Here is a 13,703-nt window from a genome sequence, read left to right as displayed (position 1 = left end):
GGACATGTCCCCAAAACCTTCAAACTGGCTGTTATTAAGCCTCTCATCAAAAAACCACAACTTGACCCCAAAGAACTAGTTAATTATAGACCAATCTCAAATCTCCCTTTTCTGTCCAAGATACTAGAAAAGGTGGTATCCACACAATTATATTCCTTCTTAGAGAAAAATGGTATATGTGAGTATTTCCAGTCAGGATTTAGACCGTATCATAGTACTGAGACTGCTCTTAGAGTTACAAATGATCTGCTCTTATCATCTGATCGTGGGTGTATCTCTCTATTAGTTTTATTGGATCTTAGTGCTGCGTTTGACACAATTGACCACAACATTCTTTTGCATAGACTTGAATACTTTGTTGGCATCAGTGGAAGTGCATTAGCATGGTTTAAATCGTACTTATATGACCGCCATCAGTTCGTAGCAGTGAATGAAGATGTATCCTATCGATCACAAGTGCAGTATGGAGTACCTCAAGGCTCAGTACTAGGGCCGCTACTCTTCACGCTTTATATGTTACCCTTGGGAGATATCATCAGGAAACATGGTGTTAGCTTTCACTGTTATGCTGATGATACTCAGCTCTATATTTCTTCGCAGCCCGGTGAAACACACCAATTTGAAAAACTAATGTATTGCATAGTCGATATAAAAAACTGGATGACAAGTAATTTCTTACTGCTAAATTCTGAAAAAACAGAGGTGTTAATTATAGGACCTAAAAACTCTGCTTGTAATAACCTGGAACACTGTCTAAGACTTGATGGTTGCTCTGTCAATTCTTCATCATCAGTTAGGAACCTAGGTGTGCTACTTGATCGCAATCTTTCCTTAGAAAGCCACGTTTCTAGCATTTGTAAAACTGCATTTTTCCATCTCAAAAATATATCTAAATTACGGCCTATGCTCTCAATGTCAAATGCAGAAATGTTAATCCATGCATTTATGACCTCAAGGTTAGATTATTGTAATGCTTTATTGGGTGGTTGTTCTGCACGCTTAGTAAACAAACTACAGCTAGTCCAAAATGCAGCAGCAAGAGTTCTTACTAGAACCAGGAAGTATGACCATATTAGCCCGGTCCTGTCAACACTGCACTGGCTCCCTATCAAGCATCGCATAGATTTTAAAATATTGCTTATTACTTATAAAGCCCTGAATGGTTTAGCACCTAAGTATTTGAATGAGCTCCTTTTACATTATAATCCTCTACGTCCGCTACGTTCTCAAAACTCGGGCAATTTGATAATACCTAGAATATCAAAATCAACTGCAGGCGGCAGATCCTTTTCCTATTTGGCGCCCAAACTCTGGAATAACCTACCTAACATTGTTCGGGAGGCAGACACACTCTTGCAGTTTAAATCTAGATTAAAGACCCATCTCTTTAACCTGGCATACACATAACATACTAATATGCTTTTATTATCCAAATCCGTTGAAGGATTTTTAGGCTGCATTAATTAGGTAAACCGGAACCGGAAACACTTCCCATAACAACCTATGTACTTGCTACATCATTAGAAGAATGGCATCTACGCTAATATTTGTCTGTTTCTCTCTTGTTCCGAGGTCACCGTGGCCACCAGATCCAGTCTGTGTCCAGATCAGAGGGTCACTGCAGTCACCCGGATCCAGTACGTATCCAGACCAGATGGTGGATCAGCACCTAGAAAGGACCTCTACATCCCTGAAAGACAGCGGAGACCAGGACAACTAGAGCCCCAGATACAGATCCCCTGTAAAGACCTTGTCTCAGAGGAGCACCAGGACAAGACCACAGGAAACAGATGATTCTTCTGCACAATCTGACTTTGCTGCAGCCTGGAATTGAACTACTGGTTTCGTCTGGTCAGAGGAGAACTGGCCCCCCAACTGAGCCTGGTTTCTCCCAAGGTTTTTTTCTCCATTCTGTCACCGATGGAGTTTCGGTTCCTTGCCGCTGTCGCCTCTGGCTTGCTTAGTTGGGGACACTTCATCTACAGCGATATCGTTGACTTGATTGCAAATAAATGCACAGACACTATTTAACTGAACAGAGATGACATAACTGAATCCAATGATGAACTGCCTTTAACTCTCATTTTTGCATTATTGACACTGTTTTCCTAATGAATGTTGTTCAGTTGCTTTGACGCAATGTATTTTGTTTAAAGCGCTATATAAATAAAGGTGACATTGACATTGACATAATCCACTTACAGTTTTGCACATCTCCGGTATCTATTTAGACTTTTTAATTATTCCCTCTGCACATCCTGTGTGTGATTCTGTATGTTCATCCCATCCATCAGAAACTGCACATGAGTGAAGATGTAGCAGGAGCGACCTTCATGGCAGCTGGAAGCTCCGCCCCCGAGCTGTTTGCCTCTATAATTGGTAAACCACACATACAGGTGCTTCTATGTGCATTAGTCATGTGTTAACAGATGCTGTGGATCAGAACCCTCTTGCTTTGTTTTCAGGTGTGTTCATAACTCATGGAGACGTGGGGGTGGGTACCATAGTAGGCTCAGCTGTGTTCAACATCCTGTGCATCATCGGTGTGTGTGGGATATTTGCGGGGCAGGTTAGAAACTCTCTCTGCTCTATATTACAGCTAGCCTCCTTTGAAGCTGCTGCCACTCTTGACCTTTCCATGTTTTCATCTGGCAATTGCAACGTGGAAATTACTCTTCAGGCTTGCTTTTCCTCCTTTTACACTCATTTCAAACAATGGTTTATTTTTTAAATATTCCATTTAAATCGGAGCACACCTTTTTGAGGCTTTTTCAGAATTATGAGCTTTGTAAAAGTCTATGAGTTTCAGAAAGGCTGGGCATAGAGGAGAAACAATAATGTACAGTATGTGGAAAATAATGTTTTTTTTTTTTACCTTAAACCACATAAAAACATTGAATTAAACCAAATACACAAAATAATGTTCTTTTTAGCAACATCATATGACCCCTTTAAAAGCACATTGCTGTGATATTTTTGTCTTTTGAGAAATAAAACGTTTTTTGTTTATGGCTTATGGCATAACTTGAGGGTGCAGTATACATGAGAAATTTAACGGTTGCACTTTATTTTACAGTACATGTACTAACATGTACTTATAGTGTACTTACAGTGTATTTATCTAAGAAAGTTCTGGTAATAAAAGGTAACTACATGGGGTGGGGTAGGTGTAGGGGTAGGTTCAGGGTTAGTACCTAGTTATTACATAGTTATTGTAATTACTATAATAAGTACATAGTATGTACATGAGGAACAGGACTGTAAAATAAAGTGCTACCAATTTAACAAAGCAAAAAATAGTTGCTTTTGTTGACTTCTGTTTTCTCTCTAGGTTGTTTTTCTCACCAAGTTTGCCGTGTTCAGAGACTCAATCTACTACATTTTATCCGTGGTTGCCCTTATTGCAGTAAGTGTCATTAATCTAATGAGCTCTGGTAATTAAGTGGCAAAACAGAGTAGGTTCTGGAAGTAAAAATTCCATTAACATTCTCTTAAAAGGAACTGATAGTTAGCAGTAACATAAAAACAACCTATCAAGACCAATGTACCATGAGCTTTGAGGTTGTTAAACAATGGTTTAGAAGCTTTTATGAAGAAAAGTCAGTAATACTTGTAGAAGTTGCTGCCATTATGGAGTAAAGTATTTCTAAATGGACCAGTAACCACCAAGAACACTCCAGCAACCAAGTCAAAAGTTCAAACTTTATGAAAAAGTACTTGGTTGTCACTGATAAGCTCTATAGATTGATCATGTAGTAAAGACATGCACTGAAATTCACTCATTGAATATTTACACAGACTCTTATCTTTTTTTTCCAGTTTATTTATGATGAAAAGATTTTGTGGTAAGTGTAAATCTGTATATACATTATTCTGATTGGTTGAAGGCAGACACCTGATTGTCTTCCTCCTCCTTGGTCTCTGCAGGTGGGAGAGTCTAATACTGATTCTCATGTATGTTGGCTACATTATCATCATGAAGTGAGTCCACATTCATTTTGTATACTCATTTATTTAAACATCTGATTCTTTAAAATGAAACCATTGAGGCTAAGTATTTTAAATGTATATTTTTTGCATTATTATTATTATTTTTGTTTTAATGCTTGTTGGTGTGGTATTAATAGAATTGAATAAGGCTGCACAATTAATCACATTTCTAAATGCAATTACAATTACGGATGCCACAAAGCGGCAATTAATCATTAAAGAAAAGTCCACTTATGTTATTTTGCATGCTTAATATGCCTTTTTTTCTTTGTACATGTTATCTTAAGGGTTTTTCCCATTATTTTAATTTTAGATTTAGTATAACATTGTAATACCATTAATATTTTCACTTTTTTATAATTTAAAGAAGAAACCAATTTGATGTATAGTTGAAATTTGAGGCTTAATACTATACAGGTCCTTCTCAAAAAATTATTATATTGTGATAAAGTTCATTATTTTCCATAATGTAATGATAAAAATTAAACTTTCATATATTTTAGATTCATTGCACACCAACTGAAATATTTCAGGTCTTTTATTGTTTTAATACTGATGATTTTGGCATACAGCTCATGAAAACCCAAAATTCCTATCTCAAAAAATTAGCATATCATGAAAAGGTTCTCTAAACGAGCTATTAACCTAATCATCTGAATCAACTAATTAACTCTAAACACCTGCAAAAGATTCCTGAGGCTTTTAAAAACTCCCAGCCTGGTTCATTACTCAAAACCGCAATCATGGGTAAGACTGCCGACCTGACTGCTGTCCAGAAGGCCATCATTGACACCCTCAAGCAAGAGGGTAAGACACAGAAAGAAATTTCTGAACGAATAGGCTGTTCCCAGAGTGCTGTATCAAGGCACCTCAGTGGGAAGTCTGTGGGAAGGAAAAAGTGTGGCAAAAAACGCTGCACAACGAGAAGAGGTGACCGGACCCTGAGGAAGATTGTGGAGAAGGACCGATTCCAGACCTTGGGGGACCTGCGGAAGCAGTGGACTGAGTCTGGAGTAGAAACATCCAGAGCCACCGTGCACAGGCGTGTGCAGGAAATGGGCTACAGAGAAGCAGCACTGGACTGTTGCTCAGTGGTCCAAAGTACTTTTTTCGGATGAAAGCAAATTTTGCATGTCATTCGGAAATCAAGGTGCCAGAGTCTGGAGGAAGACTGGGGAGAAGGAAATGCCAAAATACCTGAAGTCCAGTGTCAAGTACCCACAGTCAGTGATGGTCTGGGGTGCCATGTCAGCTGTTGGTGTTGGTCCACTGTATTTTATCAAGGGCAGGGTCAATGCAGCTAGTTATCAGGAGATTTTGGAGCACTTCATGCTTCCATCTGCTGAAAAGCTTTATGGAGATGAAGATTTCGTTTTTCAGCACGACCTGGCACCTGCTCACAGTGCCAAAACCACTGGTAAATGGTTTACTGACCATGGTATTACTGTGCTCAATTGGCCTGCCAACTCTCCTGACCTGAACCCCATAGAGAATCTGTGGGATATTGTGAAGAGAAAGTTGAGAGACGCAAGACCCAACACTCTGGATGAGCTTAAGGCCGCTATCGAAGCATCCTGGGCCTCCATAACACCTCAGCAGTGCCACAGGCTGATTGCCTCCATGCCACGCCGCATTGAAGCAGTCATTTCTGCAAAAGGATTCCCGACCAAGTATTGAGTGCATAACTGAACATAATTATTTGAAGGTTGACTTTTTTTGTATTAAAAACACTTTTCTTTTATTGGTTGGATGAAATATGCAAATTTTTTGAGATAGGAATTTTGGGTTTTCATGAGCTGTATGCCAAAATCATCAGTATTAAAACAATAAAAGACCTGAAATATTTCAGTTGGTGTGCAATGAATCTAAAATATATGAAAGTTTAATTTTTATCATTACATTATGGAAAATAATGAACTTTATCACAATATGCTAATTTTTTGAGAAGGACCTGTAGAAGAGCACTAAAAGTTTTCCAGTTTTCCTGTTTTCAGCTTGCTTATTTTTCTATAAAAATATGGCATGCAATTGCATCAAATAATGGTATAAACATCATTCAGTGTAAATTGTGATAATCATAATTAATAATCACAATTATTATTTTTGTCATAAGCATGCAGCCTTAGAATTGAATATTACATTTTTGCTGGTTTCACTACAGTATAATGACTACTGAAATTTCTGTAAAATTACAACATAGAACCATAGAACATAGAACCAAATGTTATTTCAATGAGCTGAATTAAGTTGTGGTTACAGTTACCGCTGTTCAGCAAATTGTCGTGGCAAAATCTAGTCATTTCAATAGGATTTTTTGTGATGAGCAAAAGATTTTGTTCAAGTTGGTCATTTGTCATGTCGACCAACAGAAACCTGCTTATATGGCAGTAGACAATTGACCTTTTTTGTGTGAGAAACATTTCACAATTTTGTATTTAGTTTAAATCAGTGTATTTTTTTTAGGTTTAACACTAGCATCCAGAACTACTTTTCAGGAAAGGAAGACAAGGGAGTTGCCAATGGTAATTCGGTCATGAGCGAGATGGAGCATGGTAATGAATATGATTCGTTATGGGATGATCCATCATGGCCATTACTCAGACCAGGTATGGGTAACTAGACAGGCTTCCTCATGGGCTAGCAACTAACCCTCTGCTGCTTGCAACAAAGTCACATTTTGTTCTCTTTAAATTAATTAAACTCTACTGTCTATATTTCTGCTGTTTGCAAAACCTACGCCAACAGCACTTACTGAAAGCGTAGCCATCTGACATCTCTTATGAGAGGCTGACACTTTGCTTCCTTGCTGAATAACTGCAGTGCGCTTTCTGTTTCAGAGCGTGATGTCCTGTAGTGTGGCTCTAACCGTTGTGCTGCGTGGTGGTCTCTGTCACCCCACCGCTGAAGCCTGTCTGTTTAGCCTTACTAAATCTGCCCTGTCTCATCCTGCAGTGCTCTGTGTGTGTGTGTGTGTGTGTGTGTGTGTGTGTTCATGTCTTACTCCCAGTACCAATGATACATCCTTCCACTCATTTACAAAATCTATCATTGTGTCTGAATGCATTTTTTTTGTTTTCATTCTTTTATTTATTAGCACTAAAAAATTGTACCTACAAGTGTACCTACATATAGACAAATGTTTGTCTATATGTAGTTATTAGTGTATTGGAAGAAGAGCTCGTCCTGTGGTGTCCAGCAGTAATCTGCGGGATGGTTGGGGATTTAATTTCTTGTCAGTTTTCTGTGTGTCAATGGTTTCTGACAGTGTCCTGAGGCACTCAGAGGTGGCCCTACAGTCGGTCCCAGCAGGAATCAGTCTCTCACTGACAAACAGGACTTTAGATTGAAAATTGTGACATCCTTTTTCTTTTGAGTGTGCATGTTTATGGTCCTGCTGGTTTCTGTGCGCATTTGTTGTGCGGATTTATTTATTTTTGGTCTCTTTGGGCAGGTTTGACAGTTATGTTGTGTGTGTTTTATGAACAAATACTGTTCATGCTGTGTGTATTGAGCATGAGTACAATGTATAGGTGCAGTTACAAAAAAATTTCCTCCGTGTCTGCAGTAAAGACCAGTAAAGGGTACACTAGGGGCTCTGTTGTGATGGTAGATGAGATGATAAATTCAAGCCCTCCACATTATCGGTTCCCCGAGGCCGGCCTCAGGGTCATGATCACCAACCACTTTGGTCCCAAGACACGTCTGCGCATGGCAAGCCGACTTATCATCAATGAGGTAAGAGTGAACAGTAATACATACAGATTTTTTGGTCTTTACATTGAAAGTCAATTGAGTTTGGTGTCGTTTTGAACCCTGCTGAGTTCCATTATATGGACAAAAACGCATTCCCTTCACAACCCAACTATCTAGAGAACTTTTTACAATGCATTCAATTCCTGATGGATAAAATTTGAATCCCCATCTTTCCCTTGGAAAATGCCCCAATGCAAACGTTAAATGGTTTGTGAACGCTGAATTCAACAGATTAGAGGTGCAGATGTGCTCAGCTATTTTACAAGCTCTTCAAATGCGGCTCATCCATTCATAATTCCACGTCTGCAATATATGGTTTATAATAGAGCATATTTAAAACTGGGAAACCAGAGACTGGATTATAAACCGGAGTTCAGAAGTGCTTATGGGTCGGTCTTTGTCGGCTAACTGTGGAGTTCTCACGTCAGGTAGCCCAGTTGTGGGTATGAGGCTGATTAAACTGTTTCTATAAATATCCACACGCTGGCGTTCAAAGAATTGTGTTAGAAATTCAAACCCTCTGCTACAAAGACTGCTGAGGAATTTAATAGAGACATGTCACCTAGTTAAGAATAGAGTTTGTTGAGAGTCTTGTCAGTATAACATTTTAAGGGAAAATATACCCATAAATGAAAAACAAATCTGTCTTTATTTACTCCTTCTCATGTTAATTCTAATGCCTAAGCATTATACTAGTGGAGACAAATTCAAATGAGCTTATTTAAAAGCATGGGTTTGAGAAGAAATGGACAAGAGTGAATCATGTAGCAGTTTTTGCTCTGTGCCCCTTATACATGCAGCAGCAGCGGCTGGGGAAGATGGCCAATGGGGTGGATGCGGTGCTGGTGGCTGATAAGAAAGCTGACACCATGGAAAATGGCAGCATAGTGGAGGACAAACTCACTGAGGAGCCGGAGAGTGAGATGTCATCTCCCTTCATCTTGCCTGGTGAGGAGGTTTCACTTTCTCACACGTTAACACTTTATTTGTGACTCTGTGACATCTGAAATCATAGAATACTGTACCTGTTCACAGTTCTTCTGCTGCGTCCTAACCAGCAAGGTCCCTGTGATGATAGATAAACTGGAAATGTCAGGGTATCTTAAAATTGGGATTTCTAGATCGGGAAAAATCATGGAATTTAATTAAAAATAAAAAGTAACAATTAACATTATGTATCATGCAGGCAATGAACAACTGTTTTCTTACTGCATTTATTGATCTAGTTTGATGTTCATTTATTAATCTACTATTGTTCACTAACAAATTGAACCTTATAGAAAAGTGTTATCTAAATATTGGTTAAAATAAAAATTAATAAATGGAAAAATTATATATAAAAATCTGTGTGTGTGTGTTTGTACACCACCGTTCAAATGTTTGGGCTCAGTGCGATTTGTATGCGATTTGTATATGATTAGGATGCAATAAATCGATCAAAATGACATTGTTTAAAAAGATTCCCATTTCAAATAAAACTTGAACTTTCTGAAAAAATGTAGCATGGTTTCCATGAAAATATTAAGCAGCACAACTGTTTTCAACATTGATAATAAGAAATGTTTCTTGAGAACCAAATTGGCCTGTTAGAATGATTTCTAAAGGAACCACAAAAGTAAAATACATGTTCAAAATATTCAAATAGAATGCTATTTTAAATTGTAATAATATTTGACAACATTTCTGAGTTATCTTTATTTCTGAGCATATAAATGTAGCCTTAGTTAAGTATAAAGGCTGGAATGCACTACACAACTTTTGACCCCATTTACATTTTTGATAGTCAGCGCTAGTTGCAGAAGGTCAGAGCCAGTCTGCAGATTTGAGTTGACAGATTTCATAGAAAATTGCATAGTGTATGATGGTCATGATTTTTTTTTTTTTTTTGCTTCAGACTTTGATTCCATCCAATTGGAGGATATCAAACGTGTTTGATTTTTTTCAGCCAGTTTTAGAACATACATTGCTTCTCCTACCAACCAGGGCGAGTTCCTTGTGATCAGAATAAGTCTAGTAGTGTATGAGACCTTATGTGTAAAAATATGTGCAGATTTTAAATCTCATGTAGTTTATTCCAGCCTTAAGACTACTTTCAAATATTTCACTCTTTGTGGGTGCAAGCTCTGGAAATGGAAAAACTGGAAGAGTCTTAGAAATGTTGAACTTCTGTGTTAATCTGTTTTTGTCTTCAGTTATGCGTGTAATAAGTTCAGCCAACAGTTAAATCACATTCACAAAAAATTTTTGTGAGTGTGAATGTGCTTGGTACTGTAGGAAAACAGTGAGTGTGAGCGCAATGCATTGTTCAGTCAGAGTAAACTATTGTGAGAAAATCACATGATAAAGGAGCTCTTATGTTGAGATTATAACTATTTTTATTATTAACTGCCTGTGTTTAGAGTGCCTTATTATTATGCATAGCATGGGGCATTTCTCATGTGTTTTTTTTGTGAGCTGTGCTTTCATCTGAGTAATGTGCTGTACTGCCCACCCAGTAAACCTCTAAGTCACCATAAATACAATGATCGGATGGTAAAATGAATGCTGTAAAGAGAAACTTTTTTTGGTGAAGGCTTAATTGGTGACTTAATGTCCCATGTGACTGTAGGGGGTGCTATGGATAAAGTGAAGTTTTTCATTTCCTGGCCCATTTTGGTGTTGCTGTACTTTACCATACCCAACTGTGCAAAGCCACGGTGGGAGCGCTGCTTCATGCTGTCCTTCTTTCTCTCTACGCTGTGGATAGCCGTCTTCTCCTACTTCATGGTGTGGATGGTGAGTTTCAGTTTCTATGTGTATGTAAGCATTTTTTATGTCTTTTTTCCGGTATTATTCCATTTAAATAATTTTTTTATGTAATAATTATTAAAGAATTGTGTTAATGCAACATATAATGCAACAAGATTTAAAATCTTAACTGTGACTGTCGTAGTTAATTTAAAAATATTAGTTTAATTTTTCCTCAAGTTTTCTTACACCCCTTGCAGCCCCTTGGGGTCCTTGGACAGTCTTTGGTTTGACAGTATTTATTTGAATTTTGGCATATATTAGGTCATTGTTCTTGCAGGCATGTTACATCACTCATTCGTGTGGGTTGCTGTGTGCAGGTCACAATTGTTGGATACACACTTGGAATCCCAGATGTCATTATGGGTATAACTTTCCTGGCTGCTGGCACTAGTGTTCCCGACTGCATAGCGAGTCTCATTGTCGCACGGCAAGGTAGAGCTCTCCTTTGTTTAATTTTCTTGGTTTTTCTACCTTCACTTATCTTTCATCCATGTTGAGCTGACTTTCCAGCTTTGGCTTTGTTTCTGTGTGCTCAGGCCTGGGGGACATGGCTGTCTCCAACACGATTGGCAGTAACGTCTTTGATATCCTGGTTGGACTCGGTGTTCCCTGGGGCATCCAGACAATGGCTGTCAACTACGGCTCTGTGGTATCTGTCTTTGTCACTCCTCAAACATACACGCATACACAATTCCACAAAGATGGTAAAATTACCTTTTTTGTGTGTGTGTCCTATTTAGGTTAAAATCAACAGTAGAGGACTGATTTACTCCGTTGTTCTGCTGCTGGGTTCAGTGGCTTTAACTGTGAGTCAATGTTAAGGACAATTCACTTTAGAAATACAATGCATGGTCAAATATATTATATGTGGACACCCTCTTTTTAGTTTTAGTTATATACCACACTTCTTTACATTTACATTTCTTACATTTCATCTCTGTATCTGATTGAAGTGGGCAGAATGCTAGATCTAATGAGCCGTAACTGAAAGAATAACCATCAATTTTACCCTTACAATTAAATATTGCTCTGCAAACATCATTAACAGCGTCGGGGGGGTCCTTGGCCTCGACGTTGTGTATTAAAATAGTTTAATGCACAGCTAGCCATGCATTATCCCTTACTTATTGGTTGACCTCTAGTCCAAACTATGCAATTGAGTAGACTGAGTAGAACACAGCAGGACTGGAAGCTCTTTACAAATACATTTTTAAACAGCCAATGAGTATAGAGTATAAGATCAATCTTGAGTTTTTTAAAAATCCATATTTAAATGAAGATCATAATAAACTGGAAACTAGCATTTTTTTTTCATCCCTACGTAATGCTATAAGGAAGAGCTCTTTTCTGTTCCAGTATAACATTGTTTAGATGTCCATACAGTGTGTAGAAGATTGTTTTCTCTGGCTGTTTACGAATAATTTTATTTGTCCACCTTCAGGTGCTGGGGATCCATGTGAACAAGTGGAGGTTAGACTTTAAGCTGGGCATGTACGTGCTTGTTCTGTATGCCATCTTCCTCTGCTTTTCCATCTTGATCGAATACAATGTCTTCACTTTTGTCAACCTGCCCATGTGCCAAGAGGGTGTCTAGGCTAGAAGATTTCCATGGGCTTTGAACCGAAATACCTCCGGGATAATCCTGCAACCAAAACCATCAATGATTCTGCTGTTTCCTCTGTTTAATATCCTTATTGAGTTGCTACTGTTGAAGAAAACCACTGTCTCCCGCTGCACATTCGCACCACTGTGTCTCAGATGGAAGCACTGCATTTCCCAGAAGACTGTTGACTCGCAACTTTCTCCATCAATTCCAGGAAATGAAATTTTCCTTGGCAGCTCTCTTTATAACTGGATACTCTTCCACTTCTGAACCTTGGACAATCACAATGCAGCCCGTAAATGTCTTGTTCAGAGCAGAAGGATTCAAACTGTACACTTTGCATCACAAACTGCACACACATAGCAATGACAAAGAATGCTTGCTCATTCCTGTCTGCATTAGCAATCTACATTTTCTAATTTCTGTCTTCCATTGAGACACCATATGGCATGAACATGAACATAATGCACTTTATATGTGGCATAAAACATCTATATCATATTAATTTATTTCCTCCGGTATGGAAAAATGAAAGTATGTCCTTGATGTGGCACAAAAAGAAGACAAAAGTGACATGGAACGACTGCCTTCAGGCAAGAAAATGATTCTCACAGCTTGTTACACAGAAGAAAACTGTTGAAAAAAGTTGTGTATGGATCACGCGGCAGGGGGCGAGCTGTTATGAAATCCTCATGAGCTGGACGATAGATTTCCTGCTGAGAGCTTCAGGCAGGTGCTCATCTGAGAGGTCAGCTCCTGACACACAGAAACAGAAGCTCTAATATTAGACACATTTCGGTTCCCCTTTATTATTCCAAACCTGCAATAACCAGTGAATGGAACCAATCATAAAGCACACATCAAAAGCTGCTCCTTACCTCTCATTCAGACCAGAACAGACGACCCTCAGGACCGCTCTTTGCTTGTTTTACAGTAAGGACAATGAGACTGAGACAGCTGTGGATGCTTTGATATTTCATACACATACTGATGATATCGCAAACAAAGATCCTAGATTTTGCAAAGATGCTACAAATCGATGCGTTTTTTTGTTTATATGTAAATATAACCTCACTGATCCTGTCTGAACCAGTGCTTCCTTACAGATGATGGGAGGTGAGGGTGAATTTACATTTGTGACCAAAGCGGCCACTTTTTCTTTATTTCCAATGCACCCTAACCTCCCTCTCTGGATCTTTATTACCGTGTGTCTGTATTGCATGATTTGACACAAAGAAGCCATTTTTAAAACAGGGCAAAAGCTTTGTGAGCTCACATCAATGTCCCTACAAGGATGAATCTCAAGAACATGTGGCCAGGTCATATTTCATCCCATGTGCAAAGAAATTAAGTTTTAAAGTTAAGCCCATTTTCAACCCTGGATTCTCTTCGCTGTAATACATGTGGACTTGATAATGTAAGATGTGCATACTGTAATAAAATATATTTAAATTAGCATTAATTAAAATAAATTAACGTATTAATATTACTCTGATTTATAAATGCTAAAAGTAATTTAGATGTCATTTAATTTGTGTGTGTGTGTGTGTGTGTGTGTGTGTGTGTG

The 13,703-nt window shown here is 38.3% G+C and overlaps 1 protein-coding gene across 3 annotated transcripts in view; it reads left to right on the top strand.

Annotated features, from left to right (window-relative positions):
• slc24a4a (solute carrier family 24 member 4a) overlaps nucleotides 1–13,487 on the top strand; it is a 56,952-nt gene extending 43,465 nt beyond the window's left edge. Inside the window, exons 5-17 of one of the 3 annotated variants that reach the window (XM_059519274.1) lie at nucleotides 2,295–2,379; nucleotides 2,466–2,569; nucleotides 3,332–3,406; nucleotides 3,820–3,845; nucleotides 3,928–3,981; nucleotides 6,454–6,596; nucleotides 7,556–7,725; nucleotides 8,547–8,691; nucleotides 10,352–10,518; nucleotides 10,851–10,965; nucleotides 11,070–11,182; nucleotides 11,274–11,339; nucleotides 11,975–13,487. In XM_059519274.1, the coding sequence (XP_059375257.1) occupies nucleotides 2,295–2,379; nucleotides 2,466–2,569; nucleotides 3,332–3,406; nucleotides 3,820–3,845; nucleotides 3,928–3,981; nucleotides 6,454–6,596; nucleotides 7,556–7,725; nucleotides 8,547–8,691; nucleotides 10,352–10,518; nucleotides 10,851–10,965; nucleotides 11,070–11,182; nucleotides 11,274–11,339; nucleotides 11,975–12,127 (1,416 nt within the window). In that variant the 3' untranslated portion in view covers nucleotides 12,128–13,487. Of the gene's footprint in view, nucleotides 1–2,294; nucleotides 2,380–2,465; nucleotides 2,570–3,331; nucleotides 3,407–3,819; nucleotides 3,846–3,927; nucleotides 3,982–6,453; nucleotides 6,597–7,555; nucleotides 7,726–8,543; nucleotides 8,692–10,351; nucleotides 10,519–10,850; nucleotides 10,966–11,069; nucleotides 11,183–11,273; nucleotides 11,340–11,974 lie in introns of all 3 variants that reach the window. The other 2 variants (XM_059519273.1, XM_059519275.1) reach the window with 2 other exon arrangements.
• The last annotated feature ends 216 nt before the right edge of the window (nucleotides 13,488–13,703 follow it).

This window comes from Carassius carassius, chromosome 31 (assembly GCF_963082965.1).
Source record: "Carassius carassius chromosome 31, fCarCar2.1, whole genome shotgun sequence".
NCBI classification, from domain to species: Eukaryota; Metazoa; Chordata; class Actinopteri; order Cypriniformes; family Cyprinidae; genus Carassius; species Carassius carassius.
Note: the sequence above shows the minus strand (reverse complement) of the source record. Positions and strands in the feature narration are given on the sequence as shown.